Source organism: Callorhinus ursinus, unplaced genomic scaffold (genome assembly GCF_003265705.2).
Source record: "Callorhinus ursinus isolate GAN/ISIS: 27379988/994484 unplaced genomic scaffold, GSC_fseal_2.0 scaffold45, whole genome shotgun sequence".
Taxonomy (NCBI): domain Eukaryota; kingdom Metazoa; phylum Chordata; class Mammalia; order Carnivora; family Otariidae; genus Callorhinus; species Callorhinus ursinus.
In genome coordinates, this window is record NW_027397107.1 from 7,384,464 (window position 1) to 7,408,826 (window position 24,363).

The window sequence follows — 24,363 nt, forward strand, 5'->3', positions numbered from 1 at the left end:
GTGCTTACGAAAATGCTTGGCACAGAGGAAGCACAGAGTTACTGTTTGTTTTTATTTTTTTAAAAAGCACACCCAAGGGTGACTGAAAGGGGATCTGTTTGGGGGGCAGAACAAGATCTGAAGGGAACGGTCTCCTTTTCTGATTCTTCATGGTCCTGAGACCCCTGGGAGAGATTTGATTAGAATGAATATATTTAAGGGAGCAATCTGGAAATGTAGAGGCTTCCATCAGTAAGGATTTTCTCCGAGTAGGACGTTAAAATGAAAATGTTCTGGAAAAGTCTTTTTTGGTTGTTGTTATTTGTTTTTTAAATTACACATGCTGTACAAATGTTGGATTTCCTTCTACATTTCCAGAGAAGGGCTAGAATATTCAGCATGGCATCCAACCTTGGTGAAGGAGGTCCCTGCAAGGATTGGTTAGGGAGGTTGGTTCTAGAAGCGTGGAGCTAAATCACTCTTTGGTGTTCTAGGAACTTGGGCTGCTGGAGGGGTCTGGGCATAAGAGTGGGAAGCCATGAGGCATCAGGGATTCATGTGTCAGGAGGGGAGGAACTGGAAAGGCTGGGGGGTGACGGCAGGGTGAGAGGTGGTGGCTAGAAGGTTGTGGTCTGGGAGAGAATGTGAAGTTCCTTAGATAATGATGTGATAGAAGGAGGCATGTTGCCAAGCGGTGTGTGTGTGTGTGTGTGTGTGTGTGTTTGCCTGCACATGTGCAACAAATACCTGAGACTACTTGATGAAATATTTAGGAATACGTGAGCTGCCGTACCTCTTAAATTCTCATTTTGTACTTGGCCAGGAAGCCCAGTTATTTCACAGAGATTTTTACAACAGCAGAAACCAGAATTCCCTCAGGATGCTGGGTACAAACAATGGGATAAATCACTGCCCCAGTGCCCTCAGCCTCGGTCAAGGCTGGTTTCCTTGCCCTAAGGAACTGGTGGAGCTAGAATGTGGTCCCAGGCTTCCGGGGAGGATGGGCGGTGTGAGCTGATGCCTTGGCTCAGCCTCTCCACTGCCTTCTCACACCTAAACCCGGGACATCTACTCTCAACCGCACATCTCAGTCCACCTCTTTTTCTGGACACATGCTGCCGCCTCTCTTCTCCCTTCTCTGGACCCTGCTGGCTTTTCCCACAAGGCCCTTGACGAGTTTTGGGACTGGAGGACGTGCGGTCTGGGACTGGGGTGGCATGCAGTCAGGCCCACCCCGTTTGTATTCAGACAGCCCCTTGGCATATGGATCCCGTTGTCCTTTCCAGCTGCTGGTGGGGTAGGAGGTGAGGAGCATTCCTGGGTACCATCCTCTCCCAGTGCAAAATTCTGAGCTCCGCCACTGGTTAGAGGGGACCCAGGAGGTCTCTGTGTTCCAAGGCTCATATGCCTCCCGGATGGATGAGTGTTCCCAGGCTCCAGCAAGGGAGCTAAGCACGTAGGCTGACTGGGAGATTACAGGGTTCATAGACTCGGCCAAAACATTTGCCTGATGTGAGAATATTCTCTAATAAACGGGAGCCTTATGGGAAATATGCAAATCAGCGTTAACTGTGAATTGATCTGGCGCCTGTCTTTCCTCAGGCTCTGAAGCCAAGGCTAGGGCCCCCTCTCCTCCATCCTCCCCACACATCAGGCACTTGGTACCTGCAGTTTACAAGAGGGTGGTAGCATGAAGGGCAGGCTCAGGGATTTGGAGAAAGCTCTGTTGGTCTTCCCCAGAAGACACAAAATGGACAACAACAAGCCAGCTATTAACGGTGCATTTACTGTAAACAGGATTTTCTCTAGACTCCTTCACAGAAAGCATCACTTGCCCCACAGGTGGTTAGAGAAGAATACTTGCTCATGCATATTAACTAGAACCATAATTACAATGACTGTGAGAACTTAGCCAACGGCCTGAAGACCGAGGGATGGATGGATGGATGGATGGATAGATGAATGAGTTGTTCTTATTTTTCAGGGTGTAGTAGGCTTGTGGCCGCAGTAGGTGTAACATAATGCAGTGGTTCTCAAAGGGACCAGCAGTACCAGCATCACCTGAAATCTTGGTAGAAATGCAGATTCCCAAGACCTTCCCCAGACCTCCTGACTCAGAAACTCTGGGGTGAGGACCAATAATCCATGTTTATGGAAAAAAAAAATTTTTTTAGAAAACGTTTTAAGATTTTTTTAACAATCATCATTTTGAAATAGTTTTAAGATTTACCCCCTGGGGGCACCTAGGTGGTTCAGTCAGTGAAGCATCTGCCTTTGGCTTGGTTCATGATCCCGGGATCCTGGGCTCAGTGGGAGCCTGCTTCTCCATCTCCCTCTGCCCCTCCTCCCTGCTTGTGTTCCCTCTCTCACTCTGCTCTCTCTCTCAAATAAATAAATAAAAATTCTTAAAAAAAAGATTTACCCCCGAAAGTAATAAAATGGTACAAAGGACTTCCTTATACCCTTCACCCAGCTTCCCCAAATGATATCATGTTACCTAAGCACAGTCCTTGTGCAAAAGCAGAATATTAACACTGACACCTATTATTGAATCTACAGACCTGACTTTTGTCCACTGCTGTCCTCTCTTCTCTAGGACCCAATGCAGGGTCATATACCACATTTAGATGCTCTGTCACCTTATTCTCTTTCAGTCTGGGATGGTTCCTCAGTCTGTCTTTGTCTTTCATGCGCTGGATGATCTTTTTTTTTTTTTAAGTTTTATTTATTTATTTGAGAGTGAGAGAGAGCATGTGAGCGGGGTGAGGGGCAGAGGGAGAGAGAAAATCCCAGGCAGACTCCCCACTGAGTGTGGAGCCTGACGTGGGCTCGACCCCACGACCCTGAGATCACGACCTGAGCTGAAATCAAGAGTCAGATGCTCAACCGACTGAGCCACCCAGGTGCTCCAAGCTGGATGCTCTTGAAGGATACTCACTAGTTATATTGTAGACTTCCCCCCAATTTGTGTTTGTCTGCTTTTGCCTCACAGTTAAATGCCAGTGACACGTTTTTGGCATGAACACCACAGAAATGATGCTGTGTTCTCTCAGGACATTACAGCAGGGGCACATGGTGTCTACACCTCTAGTTCCTGGTGATGTGAATTAACTCTGTCACCGGGTTGTCATGGTATCTGCCAGGGTTCTCCACGGCGAGGTGATTTTTTTCCCCTTTGTACCTAATGAGTATAATGTTTTGATACTTTGTAAATGTCTTGTGTCTTATCATGCTTTCACACATTAATTTTAGCATTCATTGAGGATTCTTGCCCGAAACAGTTACTACCCAGGTATTTGTCAATGGTGATTTTCCTCTTTCCATCATTCCTTCTACATTTGTTAGGTGGAACTCTACTGTCAGGAAGAGTGTTCTCTTCTTGCCCTGTGTGTTTATTCAATTGCTTATTTACATTGGTATGGACCCAGGAATGTTTATTTTGTGCTATGACTTATAATCCGTGTAGTTGGCTCCAGCTGCCATAAGAGAGTACCACAGACTCGGTGGCTTAAACAAGAGACATTTATTTTTCTTGCAGTCCTGGAGGTTAGAAGTCTGATCAATGCATCAGCAGGGTTGGTTCCTTACGAGACCTCTCTCCTTGGCTTGCAGATGACTGTCTTCTTTCTGTGTGTGCACCTGGTCTTCCCTGTGTCTCTGTCCTAATCGCCTCCTCTTATAAGGAAACCGGCCATATTGGATTCGTGTCCACCCTAATTAGTTTAACTTAATTACCTCTTTAAAGACCCTGTCTCCCAATACAGTCCTCTTCTGGAGTACTGGAGATTAGGGCTTCATCATACAAATTTTGGGTGGATATAATTCAGCCTGTAACAATCCATGGCTGTCTTTATTTATTTTGTTGCTTAAATTGTCCCAAATTTGGTCACTGGAAACTCCTTCACTTTGACTCCTCTGTTCTTTTCCCATGCTCCCGTTAATTTGGAGCACTCTCTTACTTTCTAGTACCACACGATGTTCCAGGCACATCTTGTACTTTTTCTGCCCCAGGCCTGAAATTATGCATTTTTCCAAGGAGCCCTCATTCCTTTTATTGGAGAATGGTAGTGATCACCCTCTAGATGATTCTATTGCATGCTAGAATTGGAGAATCTCTCATGGAGTGGTTAAGAGCCCAGACTTGGATTTGAATCCAGCTCAGTGTATTCCCTCATTGAGATTCAGTTAATCACTTAATCTCTAGAAGCCTGCTTCTATTTCTGTTAAGTGGGGATAATGCTCTCCACCTCCTCAGATGGTTATAAGGATCGAGTGATGTGTTACACAAAGCACTGAGCCCAGCCCCTGGCTTATAAACAATGTCCAATAATGATGAGCTTTCACCATTAGCTGAGCCATTTCTGGAGGCAAAGATCCAATAGCACATTTTCATTTGGGAGATGGGCAGGTTCATAGAGGGATTCCCAGGAACATCTCAGGGACCTGCTAGAATAAACTCTACATATCAGTTTGAGGAGTTCTGTCTTGGGATCATAGCTGGCATTTTCAAGAAATGTCCACCCTGCAGCATTTCTTCTTGGCTTTGAGGAACCACCAGCATCCCTAGCACTCTGGGTACCTGAAGCGGAGAGGACTGTGGGTGAGGATTGTTCTAGATGTAATTTTCCATCTCATAGACCCAGGGAGGCTGGGCCACCTCCCTCAGAACCAGGAGCTTTATCTCTCATTCCTTCTCCACTTGGAAGACCACCCCCTGGAGGGGTAGTGTAGCATGGGGGAGGGGTGATAGGTCAAGGATTTTAGTTTTTAGTTGCCAGGGTAACGGGGCATTCATGGTGAGTGGGAGAGGTCGTACCTGTGAGGAAGATACAGCGCATCTGCTCTGGTTTTTACGACACTTGTTAATTATCTCTTTGTCTTTTTTGCAGAGAGCACGGATAACTTTGTCTCTAGTAAGTCTGCTTTACCTTTTGCTTTGAAACTGCTTTATTCTGATACTTTAGGTCATTACTGACTCCACATAGCCCTCTTTCCTATTCCACGGCCAGCCCCAGACCCGTGGCAGCTGAGAGCATCTGAGGGAACTGTGAAGGGGAACCGGAGAGTAGAAATACTTCTCGGGTAGTTCCATTTGCACACCTCTTGGGCTCTGTGCCTCAGTTTCCCCCAGGGCGTTTCCTAAGGTCTGAGCATGTTGTGGGTCTCCCTGCCTGGATGGGAAGGGGTGGTGTCAGGAAGAACATGGGGTTTCCCATGCCCAGGTAGACCCGGTGGTCATCTCAGTTGTCCTTGTGGAGAGAAGGGGGAGCTTCTAAGTCCGTGTTTCTCACCTGCTCTGAGGGACCCAGAATCTGGCGGGGGACTCACCTTGTGAGTGACTTGCACAGTCTCCTGATAGGCTTGTGTGTCCTCAAGTGGAATTACTATTTTTTTAAGTAGGCTCCATGCTCAGTGTGGAGCCCAGTGAGGGACTTGAACTCACGACCCTGAGATCAAGACCTGAGCTGAGATCAAGAGTTGGACACTTAACTGACTGAGCCACTCAGGCGCCCCTAAAGTGGAATTATTGAGGCTCAGTTTAAAAGCAATCTGGGGGGCGCCTGGGTGGCTCAGTTGGTTAAGCAACTGCCTTCGGCTCAGGTCATGATCCTGGAGTCCCGGGATGGAGTCCCAGGATTGAGTCCCGCATCGGGCTCCCCGCTCAGCGGGGAGTCTGCTTCTCCCTCTGACCCTCCCCCCTCTCATGTGCTCTCTCTGTCTCAAATAAATAAATAAAATCTTTAAAAAAAAAAAAAGCAATCTGGGGCTAGGACTAGACAATCCCCCCGCAAAATTTGGTGTTTTGCTCATGGGCTGTGGGGAAATCTGTATTTATGGCTTTTCCTTTTCTCCCCCATGGGAAACTAACAGCAACAGCCCTGTTGTTTCTGCTCCGTGTGTGGCCTGAGATAGTGGAAGTCCTGTTGAGGACACCCCTTACTGTTGGGCACGGATGTGCAGATCATCTGTGATTCCTTCATTTGTCCTTGGTTTGAGAGGACTTGTCGTCTCCCAGAATGTCCCTCCAGGGAATTCTGAATTGGGGCCGTTTCCTGCCCAGGAGGTGATTTGAGATGGAGGACACACTGGCTTCCCATCCAGGCCTTGCTGGGAAAGGTGGGGTTTCCTGGGCAGATGGACTGGTAGCTTACCTTGGGCTGCCACTGTGTTCTGAAGTTCGTGGCAGGGGAGTGGACAGTGGGTTGTTCCTGGGGCCGTGGGTCTCCTGGTCTCACTGAGGAGTAAAGAGGGAGAAAGGAAGGGCACGGGAGAGCCAGGGACAGGAAAAAGGAGGGCCTAGAGCAGAGGGTGGCCGAATGTCAACACCGGATGTTGTCATCAGCAACTTGTGCCCAATCCACACCCTGGCCTGGATCCCAAACCATTTTTTCTTCTCCTTTGTATCTAGTAGTTCATGGCCTACATTGCCCAGGTGACATTATTTACTCCGGAATGGGGGCAGGGGACTGGCAGGGAGGGTCCTGTATTCCCTGTGGAGCCTGCCGTTGACCTGTCAGCACCAGCCAGGCGACTGGATGGGAACCTGGTCTCTGGGGGCCCCTGCAAAGCCAGGGCATGTTCTCCAGCAGGAACTCCTGAGGGGGGCCTGGGAGTCAGGTGGGGACTGTGGCTGAGCCTCTCACGGCCGGTAAGCTAACCACCCTCCTGGTCTGGTTGGTTTTCAGTTTATGACGTGAGCCCCACGCCCATCACTGTGACCCACAAACCGGAGGAAGACACTTTTGGGGTAAGTCATTCCCCGATCAAGGGGAAGGTGTTTACTGACTTCGTTTTAGGAGTTAAGTTTCCGGAATTTTATCTTACTTGGAACCCCAACATATGCAGCAGAAAAAAAAAAACTGTGATGAATGACCTCCTTTCAGGTAGTTGAAACCTTCCTTGTTTGATGAGAATAAGTCATTGTTTGAGGAAGTCTTTGAGGATCCACTCCAGGCCCTGGGGTTTGGAAGACAACGGTTTGAAAACCCCATTCTGTTAGGAGCCTGGCTGGGCCTGATTTGAAGGGAATGCTAACCACACAAGCCTTTTACAAAAGTCAGAGTTGCTCAGATCATCCCCTTGGGTGGGCTTCCCCCCCCCCCCCCCCCCCCCCCCCGCCTGACTCTCAGAGCCAGAGATTTCCCTGAGGAGGAGAGCAAAGGTTTGTTTGTTTTTTTTTTTGTAAGACTCCAGATCTCCTAAAACCTTCTGGATGATCTCCTGTAAAGAATGTCAATGTGAAGGCGCAGAGTTTTTTTTTTTGCTAATGAAAACAACAAACAGTAGACAGAGACATCTTAGGCCTGCCCTTGCGTTGCTTATGATGGACGGCCCGCAGATGGGAGGCTGAGCCACGGAACGTTCTCTCATCCAGTTGGGGAATTAATTTTCTTGTCATGTTCTGAAGGTCTTATGAGTTACTTCTGCTGAGGAATTGACTCAGTGGTGAAATTTGGAATGGGCTGCAGTGGATCCCTCGATAAGACTACTTCCGTTTGGGCGCGTGTGACTTCCCTGGCATGAGGGTTTTCGGTGACTCTTCTCAACTCTCTGCTCTTGGCCCCTCCCAGGTGTCCATAGCGGTGGGACTTGCTGCTTTTGCCTGCGTCCTGTTGGTGGTTCTCTTTATCATGATCAACAAGTATGGTCGACGGTCCAAATTTGGAATGAAGGGTAAGGTGGAATTTTCATTTGCAAGGGTCTCCTGGATGTGTGTCGGGGGGACAGGGCTCTTGTTGATCAAAAGACGCTGTTTTAGTCTCCCTTTGCTCCCCAAGGGGGCCTCCGCTGGTGAGGCTGACAAGCGTCCCGGTGGAGACTCCTGTCGGAACCTTGTTGTTGGTAGTGGTGGTTTAGAGGCAGTGTTGGTTGGTGTCTGTGGGGGCCAAGCCAGGGTCCGCCTGGTTTTCCCTGAGTGTGGGAAGCATCGCAGAATGGGGCTGCTTGCTGCAAGACGGTAGTTTGTGAAGGAAGTAGGTGAGAAAAAGGACTCTTTGTTTGAGTAGCTTGGTTTCCCTCTGCACCCTTGGAGTTGTGATGCAAAGGTATTAGCGAGCTAGATGTCAGGTGGTGGACCCCGGTGTCGGGACGTTGCCCGCACGGTGGCATTTCAGCACGCAGCTCTACGCGGGGTCCCAGAGCAGATGCCAAGAGCAACACGATTGCTAAATCTGCTGGCCTGCTTCCACAACGCCCAGTCCTGTAAGCCCCCTTACAGCCGGGGTAGGCTGTGGTTCGAGGCTTCCCACCAAGGCTTGGGTTCGCGGAGTGGCACCAAAGGGGTTAACATGGTGAATTAGCATCCATCTGCCTGGTCTCAGGGTTGGATCTGACCAGATGGCTCCGGGGAGGCTGGGTACCAGTTCTCAAACAGAAACTGGAATTTCAAGACCTGCTCCCCTCTGGGGTTTCCATTTATGGCTGGTGTTCAATGGGAGGTGGGTGGGGAAGGTGAGGAAAGTTCTGCCCGCTGTCAGCTTGCTGAGCGAGGCTCTAGGTTGGGGTTTTCTGGTGAGAGTACGGGACCCAGAAAGATGAATTTCCACAGCTTCTACACACGAACTGGGGTCTGTGGGGAGAGTCCTGACTTTGGGACTCAGGGACCGAAGGAGGGCACGTGAATGAGATCCACGGGGACGGGGGCCCTCTGAACTTATGCAAATGTTTGGGTGTATGTGGCTGTGGGGTGGGGGGTGGTTTGGAACGGCACTAGTCCACTCCTTCTGTTATATTCTCAAAATATTCTCTGACTCCCCTAAAAGTTTAGAAGGAAGGACAGAAGGGTAGAAAACAGGAGGGCAGGCCGCCTGGCTTCTCAGAAGCTGCCTACCTCTATACCCTCTTTCTGTTCTTGCTTTAGCTGAACAAGTCAGAGCAAGGCAAGCCAGGTTTTCGTGAATCCTATGAAATATTTTGACCAAGAGAGATACTTATGCAGGCAAATTATAGAGAGGGGATGGAAGTTTGGCCCAAAGCCCCACGACTTAAACAAGACGAGACCACTGTGAGGCACCTCGATCGGAGATGTCTTATCTGCCAGTATTCCCCTGTGCCAAACAGGGCTCCCATGGGGTTCGAAGATGAATCCCACTGGGTGAGCCCCGAGCCTACAGTCCTAGCCTAATCCCTGGGCCCGTGGCTTCGAGCACTGGCCCGATTGCTGGTATAAAGTTTTCAGACCATGGGAGGAACCTCTGACTATAACTATTCCTTCTTCCACCTGAGAAAGCATGAGGGCCTCAGCCAAAGGGGACAATGGGGCATTGCTGAGACCAGCTGAGACCCTGTGACACGCTTGGCAGCACTGCGAGAGCAGATTTTTCCTATTAATTGTCATCCGGTTTCTGGAACAGTGTGTCCCCATGTCGGATGGATTAGGCAGCATCCAGGGCGGTGCCTTCCCCTCAGCTGTCCTCAGAGCCTCTCCCAGCCCCTGCTCCCCTCTCCCGGGGTTGAACTGCCTCCTTGGCTCTGGATGGCCCAGGAGAACATGTCCCACGAGGCGGGAGGGAAGTGTCCCCTCCTCTAGAGCCCGCAGCCTGAAGAAAGGAGGCTGCACTTCGAGGCCAGATGTGGAGGTGTGTCCAAGGCTGAAGCTCCCTGTCTCTGCTCTCTGTTACCGCCGGTCCCTGTACTTGGGCCTCATCCTAGGATGAGTAAGCAAATGCCCCAGGCTGCATACACCCCCCTCCCACCCCCGGTCCTTTGTTGCCAGTCGGGCATCCCAATGCAGGAAAGAGTGAAACCCCCCGACTCTGACTCCGGCGAACCTCCATGCCTTCTTATCCAGCCCGTGCTCAGCTTTGAATGTTCAGATCTGGGTCACGCTCTGCCATGCCACTTAACTGCTCCTTGCTTTTAGCAAAGCTACTCTACCCTCGCAGCCTCTCCTTCTTCCCTGGGTTGCTGTATTGAGATGTGTGTAGAACTGGCATATAAAAGGGGGCCCCATGGTTGTAGTTCTCCCATTCTTTTCTTCACGTATAAGCCTCTCCTGGCTCCTTTCATTGTCCTTCTACAAAGGGCTGCCCTCCCAAGACTCACTCATACCCTCCTTTGCTGCACACAGTGTTTAGTCAGGATGCTTTGATTCTGCACTAATGCCAGTGCCTTGTCATTACTTTGCACACACATCATCTGTCTGTCCTGCTAGACCAGGAGCAACTTGGCAGAAACCACAGATCACTCAGCCCAGTGTGCCTGAAACTTTGCGCGGTGTTTGACAAATGCTCGTTGAACTTCAGATGGATGACTATATTTATAATCAAAACAAACAAACAAACAAACACAGCTTGTGAATCAGTAACAGGCTAGTAAGGGCTACTTTGGCAACGTGAGGTGTCTGGGCAGTGGGAGGTAGAGTGGGGATGATGAAGGGAATTCATAAATAACACCCAGCCTCCACATCTGAGGGCCCCAAACATAGCGTGTGGACGGGGAGGGATTGTTAATATGAACTTTACTTCCTCCTGACAAATAAGAAAAAGACAAAAATACAAAGGTTGGTGTAACAAATACTCCTATTCCCACCGCTCAGAATAAGCAACTCTTACAGTTTTGTTTTTATATTTGCATCTGATGTTTTATTCCTAGAATACAGAGATGAGACGTTGCTAATAAAACTAAAAATGCTTTAACTGTCACCTCCATTTCCCAGAGACCGCCACCAGCCTGGGCTCCGTGTGTGTCCCTCAGTTCACTGTTTTTGTCTCTCTCCTTGGTCTCTACCTCTCTTTGTTGTCTCTGCACACCTGCCCTCCCCCCTTGGCTGTCTCCTAGCCAAACTCATACCCTGTGGGCTGCCTCCACCCCATGGCAATGCTGTTGGCCAGGTCTGGTAACCAGTTCATTTTTATACTTTTTTTTTTTTTTAAAGATTTCCCATTTGTTTATTTGGATTGCATACAAGTGGGGTAGAGGGGCAGAGGGAGAGGGAGAAGCAGACTCCCCGCTGAGTAGGGAGCCCCAATAAGGCTTTGGGCTCCATCCCAGGACCCTGGGATCATTACCTGAGCTGAAGGCAGATGCTTAATGGACTGAGCCCCCCAGGTGCCCCATTTTTATACTTCTGTGTGTATGTATACATATACATGTATATTTTGTTTTGTTTTGTTTATTCTTTACAGGTCACAAATTGCCTTCTTAGACCTCTAGAAAACAATCATAAGTATATATATCTCTTATATTGATCTTGTTAATAAATTTTATTTGGACAAGAGAACTTGTGCCATCACCATTTTTCACCAGTGTGACTAAAGACTACAACACTCCCAAGAGTGGTCACACACGATATGCAATACGTACAGATAACGTACGTTCGGTACACGAAAAGCTCTACACCGATGTATGCGTGCATTTATGTATACGTGGGCATATGTACCTTTACAAAAGGCATTGCTTTGTGTGTGTTTAACTGATGCACATATTCACACTCTTAGTATCCTTCTGCATCTTGCTTTATTGACCTGTCAGGTGTCAGAGGTCTCTCCGTGTTGGCGTCTATAGGCATTGTAACGGACACGTAGTTTATGGGAGATGAAGATACTAGATCTTACAGAAATAAATAGAAAAAGCATCATCCCATACACCTCTGTACTTCCGTCTCCTGCCATCAGCTGATCACAGTTGGCCTGGGGAGTGGTCACACTAGCAGGAAGTGCATCTCTTGGAATCACAAAGTTTTTGAAATGGTGCTGAGCCAGGGTGGTGGGGGTTTCTTGGGGCTGTGGCTGAAGCCCAGGGTCTTACTTAGAACAGCAGGGGTGATCCTTAAAGTGTTTGGTGTGGTTCAGTGTGGGAGCTGACTTTCAGAACTGAAGCCAGCCCCCCTGCAGGAGCTGGGGACCTGGAGGCTCTCTGCTGTGCCGGGCTTTAACTCTTAGATTGCTGGATAGGGGAATGGAGGGATGTGCAGGGCACGAGAGATCTACTAGGAGGTACAGAAACATAGATATTTCAGTATTTTATTTTATTATGTTTTTAAAGATTTTGTTTATTTGGGAGAGAGCGAGTGGGAGGGGGCAAGGGGAGGGGAAGAAACATGCTCCCCACTGAGCCGGGAGCCAGATGCAGGGCTGGATCCCAGGACCCCCGCCGCCCCCCATCATGATCTGAGTGGAAGGCAGACAGACACACGCTTAAACCGACCGAGCCACCCAGGCGCCCCAGACATTTCAGTGTTCAGTGTTTTTAACAACTAATGTGTCAGTGCATCCTGGGCCTGGAAGTGATGTGGTTCAGAGTTTGTACCAAGTTCTCCCTCACAAAATATTTTCAAACCGAACATGAGAAGACCGTAGTGAGAGGAGTAGACCAGCAGGGGCTTTGTGGCATCTGTATGTACCGATCAAGAAGCCGTAGTGAGAAAAGGAGGCGTCGTGCTCTGGATTCTCGGTCTGGTGAGGCTGCATTGTGTTAGGATCCCCCGCTCACAGCCTCAGCCCCTTTCCAGGGCCAGCGAACCACCTAACTCCTTGGCCTTGGCTGCCCCATGGTGAACGGCCCCGGTGTACCTGCCATCTTCATTTCACACAACTGTTAGAAAAAAAGCCGAGTCGATGATGTGGGAGTGTCTTTAAATAATAAAACATGCCCCATAGTTTTCATATTAGGTATCATAGTTATTTAACCAGAGAAAGAAGCATACGTGTGGGTTTTCTCAACCTGTAAGGAGAGTGTACGTTCTTTGGTCTCTGATCTTGTGACAACCTCCTAAGTATACTTCCTTTTAAAAAAAAAAAAAAGATTTTATTTATTTATTTGAAAGAAAGAGAATGAGAGAGAGAGCACATGAGAAGGGGGAGGGTCAGAGGGAGAAGCAGACTCCCCACTGAGCAGGGAGCCCGAAGCGGGACTCGATCCCAGGACTCCAGGATCTTGACCTGAGCCGAAAGCAGTCGCTTAGCCAACTGGGCCACCCAGGTGCCCCTATACTTCCCGATCAGGGATGCAGTGGTGGTGTCCTTCATGCTTCTTGGCTTCCTCTTCTCCCACGAAGGAGACAGAGTGATGTTTTCTTGGAGCTGAAATAGACCTTAGGCTTCTTAGGCGAATGTCCCCATTGTACAGAGAAGGGACCAGACCAGAGAAGTACAGTAGCATTCCCGAGCACACAGCGGGCTAGGGCAGCACTGGCCCTGCTTCCCCGGGACGTGCCGTGCGCGGGAGCCAGGGAGGGCCGAGAGATGAAGCCAGAGGACGAATATAATCAAGCCAGTTCCTCCAATGCTGTCCGCCTCCGATGGGGCTTTCAGCAATGCCTCTTCTTAATCTACTTTTCTCAAGCCTGGGCTCACCTGGCTTGGGGGCGGAGCGGGGGAAATGGGAGCTGAGCTGGGGTGGGTGCTGCTTCCCTGGCTAAGGAGACTTCCTTCATTGCTTTCTGGGCACTGTGGAGACCGCACAGCAGGGCAGCGAAGCGAAAGGCTGGGGAGGAGGTAGTCAAGACCTGCAGCAAGGGCTTCTGGTGGTACATCGAGTGCTTCATCAGCCCGTGCTGGCTTTTAATCCCAATGGTTAGACATGTGCTGGTGCCTCTGATGGGCCTGTGGATGGGCGCTCCAGGACTGTTCCATTGTGAATTAGCGTCCGTTAATAGGTACTTAAAGTAAAGTGGTTGCCTATTTGATTATGATTGGGGGTTATTAACATTCTTTCCATAAACAGATGGTAACTGTCCTCGGAGTGGTTTGTAGAATCCTGCCAGAGCCTTGATTTGGAGGGGCTGGCTCCTTCAAAACGTGTCGTGGATTGCTGCCTGTATGCAGTGGCCCTGTTCTCCCTCTGGTTAACCTGTTGGTTAAGGGGGATGGTTGGACTTGGGAAGGAGTCCTTTCTGGGCTCCCTCCTAACCTTGTGGCATCAGATCAGGAAAGATTCCTTCCGGCTGGAATGGAGATGGTGCTGGGAGGGATCTTGGACTCCTAAGGTTTGATGCTCTAACTTCTACTGAGGCATCCTTTCTTCCTCGGCTGGGATGGAGGGACCGCGCACCCCTAGGTGTGAGCGCACTATCAGGGGTTGGGTGCAAGGAGGGTGGTATGGAGATAGCGGACTTCTGCGACGAGTGGAAGGCGATGCGGAGCACGCTAATAGGAGCACACTCTTAATGCCATTGCGAGGGTAGTTCCTTTTGCCCTGAGAAAGAGACTTACCCAGTGTCTCCGTAACTGAGTCAGAAGCCAGGAGCCGTGCTGCGCAGAAGTGAAACCAGGCGAAGGACTTGGGTTTCCTGACTTCCTCAAATACATTCATTCTTCCTTCTTGCTTGTTTTTCTTTCTTCTTTTTCCATTCTCTCCTCTGAATCGAGGTTATTCAAGGGAGGACGGTACCTCTGACCCTTGCAGTGGCCTCTGCTAGGGATTCCTGGCAAGGGACTCCTGGTGGACAGTGACTCTTTGAACATAACTGTGAGAGTAGTTTCTGGATTCATATCCTATATCCTTAGCCTAGGTCCTTGTAGTCTCTGAACAAATGTTTCATGCCCTTTCTCTCCTTTAGGGCTCCTTGACAGACCCTCCTACCCCCACGAACACTCCCAGCATTTGTTCAAGTCCTAGTTAAATAGGTTGAGTGTGTGGCCAACCCACCGGCAGGACGTGAAGGAATTGAAGCCAGGAGCCTTCTGCTTCTCTTCCTCTGCTTGGACTTCATTGCGAGTTTCTGGCTGCAGATGAAGTCTCGCCCCAATTGGTGACTGAATTCTAGAGTGCGGTGCCCAGAGCTGGAAGGCAGTGTGAGTTATTCTAGCATGCCTTTGCTGGCCTGTCTTTGTGGGGGCTTTGCAGGTGTGCAGCGAGTGGTTCTAGAAGCCCCTGCACTGTCACCACTGGCTGTCTTCAGGCCACGCAGCTCCTCTATTCCTCTCTCAGAGCTCCAGGAAACCAGTTGTTGTCCAGTGCCGAGTCTCGTATGTAAAAGGAAGTCCCTGGAAGTAGAGTCTGCTACAGAACGTTTCTCCTCTGTGATTACCTGCTAGCTGGCTGTTCTTGGCAGGCCCTGGCGTCCTGTTCCGTAGGGCCGAGGATGGCCAGCGTGTTTGGCTCCATAGCCAAAGCAATCGCCTCGCTGACTCATCTGATTTTGGCAGCAAAATACAGTTCTTACTAATCCAGGTGGTTCTAGCTGGTTCCCACAGGGTTAACATCCTTCGATGTCTCAGGGTAGAAGTTCTCGACCTTTTGTTCCCGGATGACACATGTTGACAGTTGATAGACCCCTTACACACTCCTGTCGATGTAACCAGGCTGTTGGACAAGTACTGGCCCTCCCAGTAACTTCACACCTAAGGAAACTATATCAGGGTATGAGTTTGCAAAAGGGGTTTTTAAAACTGGGAGTAAAATCAAGTCTGTACTAATTTTTACTCTTAAAAAAATTCACGAACTTTCAGTATTTTATTATTCCTCCAAAGTTCTGGTGACATACTTCCTCGCTGATCCAGATGTCCTACTGGATCATGGTACCAGGATGGAAACCAAGACGGGTGGGGGCTTGCCAGCCTGGACTTGCTCCCAGTGTTCCTTGCCCAGCGTGGTTTTGCCCCTGCAAAGTCAAGTTGCAGAAGCCGCTCCAGCAGAGGCCCTCATGTCCTCAAGGCATGTCCTTTCCATCTCTGCATCTTCTCCTGTAACGTCCTGCTTTCACTTGCCCGGAGGAAGAGTGACTGTGGGGGAGAGCAAGTGAGAAACTTCCCCGTGGCTACAGTGCCTGAGCCCTGTGTTCATGCAGCCCGTTCTCCCGTGAACTGCAGAAGGCTTTGGGATGTCCACAAGGGCAGCCCCCCAAACCACAGGCGTCAAAGCAAAGGGAGAGGAAAAACGGTTGATCGGGAAACACGCTTTCGGACGAGGGGAGGAAAGCCACACAACGAGAACACTAACCAACCAGCCAGCTGCTGCAGATCCCCGGCCACAGCTCCTTCTCACCTCTCTGCCCTTCGTGCTGCGCACCCATCATGCAGGATGAGCGGCACGGGGTGATGGAGAGGTGTGCTGCAGGAGAAGGAGTCCATCCAGCTGGGGCTCGGCCACCAGGGTGGTTACCACCTGCTGCCACCTCAAGCTTCTGGAGGGAAGGACGGAGAACTTCGGGTCGCTCTCTTCCTGGGTCTTTCACACAGACGGTTAATGCACTCTTTTTGTCCCTTCCACAATACCCTAGTACGTTTAGTGTGGAGAGAGGTTTGCCAGGTCACTCTGGTACAAGGCCCTTTACCCTCTTGTATTAACTCCGCTTCCACCAGCCAGAGAAGGATTTGCTGACACCCTTATACCGGCCCCCCTGGCTTCCCCGCTCCACTCCAAGGAGTGGCTCCCTAATTGGTGGGACCCAGTGCAAGATGTTCAAAAAGTATTAGAATTTCAAAATAGCTGCAGTAGAGCTTTATGCCCCAAGCGTGGGGCTCTCTTGAGTGTGCAGCCGGGGTGCAGGCCCTTGGAGTCAGCTCTGTTCCCCAAATACAGGCCCTAGCGACTTGATCTTTCCCTGAATGGTCTAGAAGGAAACCTGTTTCTATGCTTCCTTTTTCCAGAGAGGCTGGGATTTGGGGTAAAGACAGAAACATTAGCTGACCTGTCACTTCCAATCGTATCAGGGAAAGGGAACAGGAGGCATCGAACATACACTGAGTACTTACTATGGGCCAGGTGTCTAATAGATCTTATAGTAGTCTTCATAGGTAGCTGTTCTCCCCATTCTAAAGATGGGAAAGCTGCTCAGACTGGTGGGATTGCCCAAGGTCATGTGACTGGTAAGTAGGAAAACCAGGTTTTCAACGAGGTCACTTAAATCAGTGGTTCTCAATCTTAGCTGCACATTCCAATCACCTAGTGAAATGATATAACTCCCTCAGTCCAGGCTGCACCCCAGACCCATTAAATCAGAATCTGGAGGTGAACCCCAGGCACAGCCCTGCTTTCTTTGACTCCTTGGGTGATTTCAGCTGTGCAGTCAAGGTTGAGAAGCAGTGGTGTCCCCAGTCTGCGATGGGGCCACCTAGCTTCCCCTCGCTGCCGGGTATGTGTGAGGTCGGCAGACACCAGCCAATCTGATCACTCAGGAGCTTGTTAAACCGGCAGATGCTGGGGATTCATGCCCACACCCAGTGGGTCAGACCTGGAGTGAAGTGGGGGACAAGGAGTCCCTCTGGGGGACTCTGAGGCTCACTGAAGTTTAGGAACCATTGTCTTGTAGAGAAAGGAGGGATGATAATATGGCCAGTGCTTCTCAGACTTCCAGGTGAACATGAACCCTGCGGGAGGCCGGGGAATCCTGTGAAAATGCAGATTCTGATTGCACGGCCTAGAGAAGGGCTGAGAGTCAGCATTTCTAAGAAGCTTCCAGAGGCTGCTGCTTTGTTGCCCACACTTCCAGTGACAAGGGTCCCAGCCACTGGGGAAAAGCTCAGGCCTGTGACCTGGGACTTAGGTCACACCTCTGCTTTCCATTCTTCCTGTAGGCTGTTAGCAACGTTGGCCTGCCTCAGAGGCTTACTGGAATAATAACGTGATCACAAGACTACAGAGCACAACTTCGACAGGCACACTTCATTTTGTTGTGTTTGTTGCACACTGAAGGTTGGTGCCAAACCCACGTCAAGCGAATCTGTCAGTGCCTTTTTTTCCAGTGGCATCTGCCCACTTGGTGTCTCTTGAGTCCCATTTTGGTAATTCTCGGAATATTTTGAACTTTCTCGTGGTGATCTGTGTTTTGGTGATCTGTGATCAGCGATGACAACTCACTGAAAACTCAGAGGATGGTTAGCATTTTATAGCAATAAAGTATTTTTTTAATTTAGGTAAGTACATTATTTTCTTAGAAATCATGCTCTTGTGTGCTTAATACACGACGGTGTGGTGTAAACATAACTTCTATCTGCACTGAGGGGCCAAAACATTCATTTGACTCCCTTTATTGCCATTTGTGCATCATTGCAATGGTCTGGAACTGAACCGGCGGGTCTCTGAGGGACGCCTGGACTTCTAAGGCATTTTAGTTCTACCCTCTTTGGGTAAAGAGGCCTCTCGTATTTCCTAGAGCAGCTTCTGTAGTGGCTTCCTCAGCTCAAACCAAACTGCCGCCTCCTTCCATACCAAGGCACTCGTAAGGCCTGCTGCCTTGTCTGTTTATCTCCGTGACAAGTGTGAGGTCAGTTAACACTGACATCCCCCTTGAAGACAGCTGCAGGCAGGGCCCCCGAGAGGCCTGCAGTCAGTTGGCAGGCTGGCAGTCCCAGCCCAGAGTTCCTTTCCTCTTCTGGAACGTTCTGTGTCCTGTGTGCTCTTCCTGCCACGGCTGGTCCTTGAGGATGGTGCTGGGGGCTATAGGAAACTGGAGAAGCTTGGACAGGCAGGCTCTGGGCTGGATCAGCGGGAGGAGGCCCCATGGGTTGAGTTGGTGGCCACCCAGGCTGCGTGCTGGCCTCAGAGGCACTGTGGGAGGCTGGAACTGCCTTCTCCTCAGTCCTGCTGGGGTCCATGTTTGCACAGGATGCTTGCCCTGCCCTACGATTTACCGTGGGACAAGAGTTGCAGATAGTTGGCCAAAGACTGGAGCAGTTTTTTTTTTTTTTTTTTTGTACCAGTCTCAGAAATGCCAAGCCTGTCTACCTGACAGGCATCCTGAATTCAAAGGGGCCTCTGTGCGGTGGCCATGCAGACCTGTTCCAGGCAGGGGAGAACACCAGCGTCTGTCCGGCTGCCAGCAGGGCCTGACACAGAGCCCTGAGGAGGGCGCCTGAATGGTTCTGGAAACTGCTTTTCAAAGTGAATCCTTCCAAATAAATGCGCTTCGGTGCATTGGCCTGGGACCAGTGGAGGGGGTGCCGAAGGGCTCCCCATTGTTGGCTCGGCCTCTAGGAAAAGCAGGCAGGATTTGAGCACTATTATTAGCTGTTACGTGTGGAAGTGGCTCCCAACAGCACCAGTCCCTGCCCGGGCTTGCTTTACTGGGGGAGAAATGCCTGCCTGATGGGGCTGTGTGGGGGGCTTGTGGACTTCTCAGGAGAAGCACTAGCAGAAAGAAGGGGCCATATGAGAGAAGGGACAAATGGATGCACACGTTTGCTGTTGCTGAGCGTGTGGATTGGGGCAGCCTTTCTGGAAGGTGGCTTGGCATTTTCATTACAAGGCTCAAATCATGGGAAGCCCATGTCCCTATAACTCCCCTTCTGAGACATTAACCTAAAGGTAATAATCACAAATGGCTGCCCATATTTATGTGTATGGATGTTCATCCCTCTGCGATGGACACAGTCAACTTGATGAAGTCAGAATTGTTTAAATATCTGATGATAAATGGCTAGCGAAGCACATTCTGGCCCATCCATACGATGTAATTCATTGCAGGGATTAAGAATGACATTTTTCCAAAGCACATTTTTACAGCTTTTTAAAAAATATTTTCTTTATTCATGAGAAACTGAGAGAGAGAGAGAGAGAGAGAGGCTGAGAGAGAGAGTCACAGGGAGAAGCAGGTTCCTCTTGGAGCAGGGAGCCCAGTGTGGGACCCAATCCCAGGACCCTGGGATCATGACCTGAGCCGGAGGCAGATGCTCAATTGACTGAGCCACCCACGCGCCCCAGATTTTTACTATTTCTGAAAGGATATACGTGCAAATAGTAAGAAAGCTTGATAGCATAGAAGGTAGCTTAGTGGTAGGTGTCTGTCTCTGCTTGCTTTTCTGCTCCTGAGGTCAGCACTATTTGAGGTTCTTGCATATCCTTCTAGAGACCTGTCAGTCCTGTCCAAGGAAAGATGCTTCCCCCCTGCTCTTACACAGACGTCAGCTTATATTCACACTGTTCTGCACTATGTTATTTTTGCCGACAATCTATCCTTGAGATTGTTCCCTATCAGCTCACAGGGATCTACTGCATTCTTTTCTTTTTTTCCAGCTTTATTGAGTTAATAATTGATATATAACACTGTGTAAGTTTCAAGGTGTACAGTGTGATCATTTGATACATGAATATATTTACTGTGTTCTTTTCTTTACAGTTGCATATTTTAAAAATGATACTTTAAAGCAATATTTATTGACACGTGAAAATGTTCACACCTTATTTCCAAGTGAGTAAAGGCTGCAAGCAGTTTCTGTTGTTTCTTTTTCCTGAAATGAGGGGGAAGTATTTTCACATCTATACCTAGGAAAAATACCAGGACCTTATCGACAGATCAGAATGGAAACAGTGGTCATATTGGGGTGGTGGGATTACCGATGCTTTTTTTTATTTCATCGTCTGTGATTTTGTTTTCTTTGCGTTCCAGGTTTTTTGCCTTGAACCTTAAAACGAAGCAGGAAGCTGCTGGGGTGGCAGGCTGCACTCCTTTATTGGATGCAGAGTGCTGACTCACTCCCTACCGAGGCTCCATCTGCCCCTTCAAGGGGATGACCTGGGCCCTGGTGTCACTTAGGATTACTGACTGCACAGACCGAGGGCTTCTTCCAATGGGTTCTCAGGCCACTTGTATCAGAATCATCGATGGTGGTGGGGACTGATTATAATGCAGTTTCCTGAGCCACGTCTCCTAAATCTAGTATTCTGGTGGTAGGCCCTAGGAAGCTGTGTTCTTAAAACAACAACTACCACAAAACAAAACAAAAAACACCCTCGGTGACTATGGTGCTCATTAATGTTTGGGAGACTTCGGTGTAATCAGAAATTGGCAAACTTTTTCATAAAAACCAAATAGTAAGTATTTTAGAGTTTGCTGGCCATCTGGTTTCTGTTGCAATCACTCAACTCTGTTATAGTAGCAGGAAAACAGTCCTAGACGACATGTAAATGAATGGGCTTGGCTGTTTTCCAATAAAACTTTATTTACATAAAGGGACAACAGACCGGACGTGGCCCACAGGCCACAGTTTCAGACCCCTGATATAGATGGACGTAGTACCTTAAAAAATTAATCAGAAGATGGGAGAGCTTTCCAAGAGCTCCTTATTGTTGAAGAAGCAAGTCATATTATAAATAGTGACCATTAATAAAATGCTTTTTATATGCCAGGCACTTTTCATAGGGGAAACTTAAAATAACACGACACAGTAGCTATTATTGGTATTACCCTGACAAGGCAATCGAAGAGATGAACTGATTGGCCTGAGATCACATAGTGATGGCAGGTCTGCCTGAACGCAACAGCCGAGGTAGAAGGTTGTAGTGTGACAGTCCGCTTTCTCTCTAGGCTTTGAAAGAATAATTTCAAAGTCTGTTCCCAGGACATCAGGTGTCCCCACGTCCCTCCAAGTTCCCAAGCTAAGGAAGAATAGCCACAGCCATGCCCTTGGTGGGTACAAGTCCTGGGATTCCTCTGCACCTTGCAGTTGCCTTAGTTGAGTGGGGTCCTGAGCCATCTTGGGGTCTCCAGGCCCTGTGGGCATCAGGAGACTTTCTTGTGGCCCTCTTCTGATGACTGCTCAGGGCTCCAGGTGGCCAACGTTCACCCTACTCGGAGCCCGTGGAGATGGGCTGGTACCCAACCCATCTGAGGTGGGTCTGAGCAAGAGTGACAGTGTCTGCTGTCTGGGATATTTCTTACCTCCTCGCATCTCCCTACCCCAGCTTGCCTGAGCCTCAGCCACCCGGTTGGCTCACGGGGAAGCAAAAGCCCCCTGGGTCAGGCTCTGAGGCTGGTAGTTCAGCCAGATAGCTTTGCCAGGCAGCAGTATGCATGGGTCAGTACCCACTGAGAGTACCATTCACTACCAGTTTCTGAGAGCCTAGCTGACCTGGAGATGCTGGGTTCATTACATAAAATCTTGACAGTTTGGCTTACTCACTGAGGAAACTGTGATCATTAACATAAAACAGAAACCGGAGCCTAGAATCCAGTACCCAGAGCAGAGTAACTGCTCAACCAAACAGCAGCTAATTATACAGTCGATGTCATTATTCTGATAGTCAGCAGTCCTTGGGGGTTGATGTCATCATCCCATTTTCTACGGACGAGACAGCTGGGCTTCCGGCAGCCCTGGTGGGGTCGTCGGGTCTGTCGGACTCCAAAGCTGTGTGCTCTTAGTCAGTGTTGTGCATTTTACAGTCAGAATAGAAGGGGTTCTAGGGCTGCCAGGAGCCATGGTGGGTCCCAGCCTAAGAAGCTGCACAAAGCCTGAGACAGATGGATCTTTACTTCCCTCCATCATCTGGGAGCCTCCTGCCTCCTCACAAACCAGTGGCAAACTCCCCAAGCGAACGTTGGGTACTTGCCTCTTATCAGTTAATAAGCCCCTTATCCTGCCTCAGGTAGACACCCGACGGCAGGTTAATGGGGCCCTTTGTGGCACCGGTCCTGGCCCTTTAATCCTTGCCCCCACACCTTCCTGCTCCCTCTTTCTCATCTTCTCCAAGTGCACAATACCTCCCGGAAACAGCATGGCGCACTCTGGCAGTAACCCTGTTTCTAGATTCCACCTGAGGGCTTGGCTCAGGTTTATAGACGTGGCCGAGCCAGGAAAAGAGCTGCAGCCTTGGCCGATGTACCCCCAGCCATGCTCCGGGGTGACCCCTGCCCCCATCATTTGTATGTTCGTGAACTGCCCCGTGAGCCAGGGATGCAAGGGTCCTTCATTCTTTCTCTCCCCTGCCAGTCCCACCCCACCGCCCTTGCCTGCTCTGGTACAGCCCCAGTCCTTCTGGAAGCCGTCCCCCTCTGTCTTTGCACGCTGCCATCCATCTGTTCCAGCATACCCCCCCCCCCCCCGGCCTTGGCCCTTCTGCATGGTCCCTCCCCCCTCCCCCAATGTGGTTCCACTGCAGTCCCCCTGTGTGGTGGAAAGTTGTGTGTGTCTTGTTCTGTGCTCCAGAAATTCCGGGCTCCGGAAATTTCTGGCCTCTGCCTCGGATGGTCCCCATGGCACAGCTTCCCGGGGTCCCAGCTCCTCCTTTCTGTTCAGCTCAGTCTTCACTCCCCTGAGGAGGCCTGCCCTGGCCACCCAGAGCTGGGAAGGGGACGCGGCAGGGGTGCCCTCATGACTGGCCTTTATAGCACCATGCACCTCCCTTCTGTAGCATCTTGCCCAGTTACTGAAGGAGGGTTTGGTGAATGCTTGCCTCTCCCAGCCAGCTGACCATGTCGGGCTTGCTCACGCAGCATTATTAATGCAGGGGGTGCACAGATGTCCTCTGACCACCTTGGGCTCTGCACCCAAAGGGCTGGAACCTGGAGCTCCTCCCCGGACCTCCAGCAACCCCAGTTTTGTTACTACTACGATGGGACATGTGATCTGGGATATTTCTTTTGATGCCTGTTGATTTGCCAATAAGATAGAGATGGGCATATTCTCTGCCAGCTAACAGCTCTTCCCATGCATGGCTTCCTTCCCCTCTACCCCCATGGGAGCCCCCAGACAGGAAGACACCAGGATTGAACTCCTTTCCCTAAGATCACCCTGTGTTTAAGTGGCCCTTTGTCTCCCTCAGCGTCTCTTCCTTTACCCACAGCCTGTGCAGACTTAGGCCACTTGTGTGGCTTATTCTTGTGTTCACGCCGCTATGGTTTCTTCCTTAGCCTTCTCCCGGTGCTCATTACAGCTTCGAGTCAGACGGGCCTGGGGTCGAGTCCTGGGGCAGCCACTTGGGAGCTATGGCACTTACCGTGACTTATTAACTGTTCTGAGCTTCCATTTCCCCAGCTGACAAATAAAAAGGGGAATCTTCATGATGCAGGGTAGATGAGAATTAAGTGAAATTATGTATATAAAGCAATTTGCTTAGTCCCTGGCCATATAGTAATCACTCAATTAAGGCAGTGAGGGGAGAACTATCCTGACTTCCACTGCATTCAGATAAGCTGTGTGTAATCCACAGGTCTTGCGGTGGCTGAGATTTGCAGCCTTGGTCCCATTTTAGAAACATCTGGGCGTCTCTTAAAAATCCCAGTGGCCAGGATGCTCTTCCGACCAGTCGGATCCTCAGTGGCCCTCCCCAGCCTCCTTCCGACAGAGCACAAACCCTTTGGGACATTCAGAGATGGGAGGGATTGAAGACGTGGCAGAGAAAGCTCTTCTCTATTGGGCCCCCACTATGTGTCAGGCACTGTGCCTGGCTCTTTCTCTACGCGTTCTCATTTTATTTTCACTGTGAACTTGTGACACATGAATTATTGTCCCTGTTTCTTCTATGACCTTCAGGAAAGATGTGTGACTTGCTTCATGTCAGGCATTGGCTGGCTTAAGGATGAAAGATGAAGAGAGGAGGGTGGGCCTGGGGTACTGTTCTTCTGTTCTGGTCCCCCTGCCCCCTCCTGCGTGCGCACTCCTTCCTCGAGGTGGCTGGCTGAGCCCCCGGTTTTCACCCCCTTCAGGCTGGGGGCCGGCTGCCACACCTGTCCACCTGCAGTGTTTAATGACCCGGCCCGCTTGCGCTCATCGGGGCCCTCACCAG

The 24,363-nt window shown here is 49.9% G+C and overlaps 1 protein-coding gene across 6 annotated transcripts in view; it reads left to right on the forward strand.

Moving 5' to 3' along the window:
- NTRK3 (neurotrophic receptor tyrosine kinase 3) overlaps positions 1-24,363 on the forward strand; it is a 401,430-nt gene that overhangs the window by 154,183 nt on the left and 222,884 nt on the right. For all 6 annotated transcript variants that reach the window (XR_012375172.1, XM_025893114.2, XM_025893115.2 and 3 more), the window contains 3 exons: positions 4,869-4,892; positions 6,666-6,727; positions 7,551-7,653. Coding sequence is in view for 5 of the 6 variants with exons in the window: in XM_025893114.2 (XP_025748899.1) it covers positions 4,869-4,892; positions 6,666-6,727; positions 7,551-7,653 (189 nt within the window). In the remaining variant the exon portion in view is untranslated. The remainder of the gene's footprint in view (positions 1-4,868; positions 4,893-6,665; positions 6,728-7,550; positions 7,654-24,363) is intronic.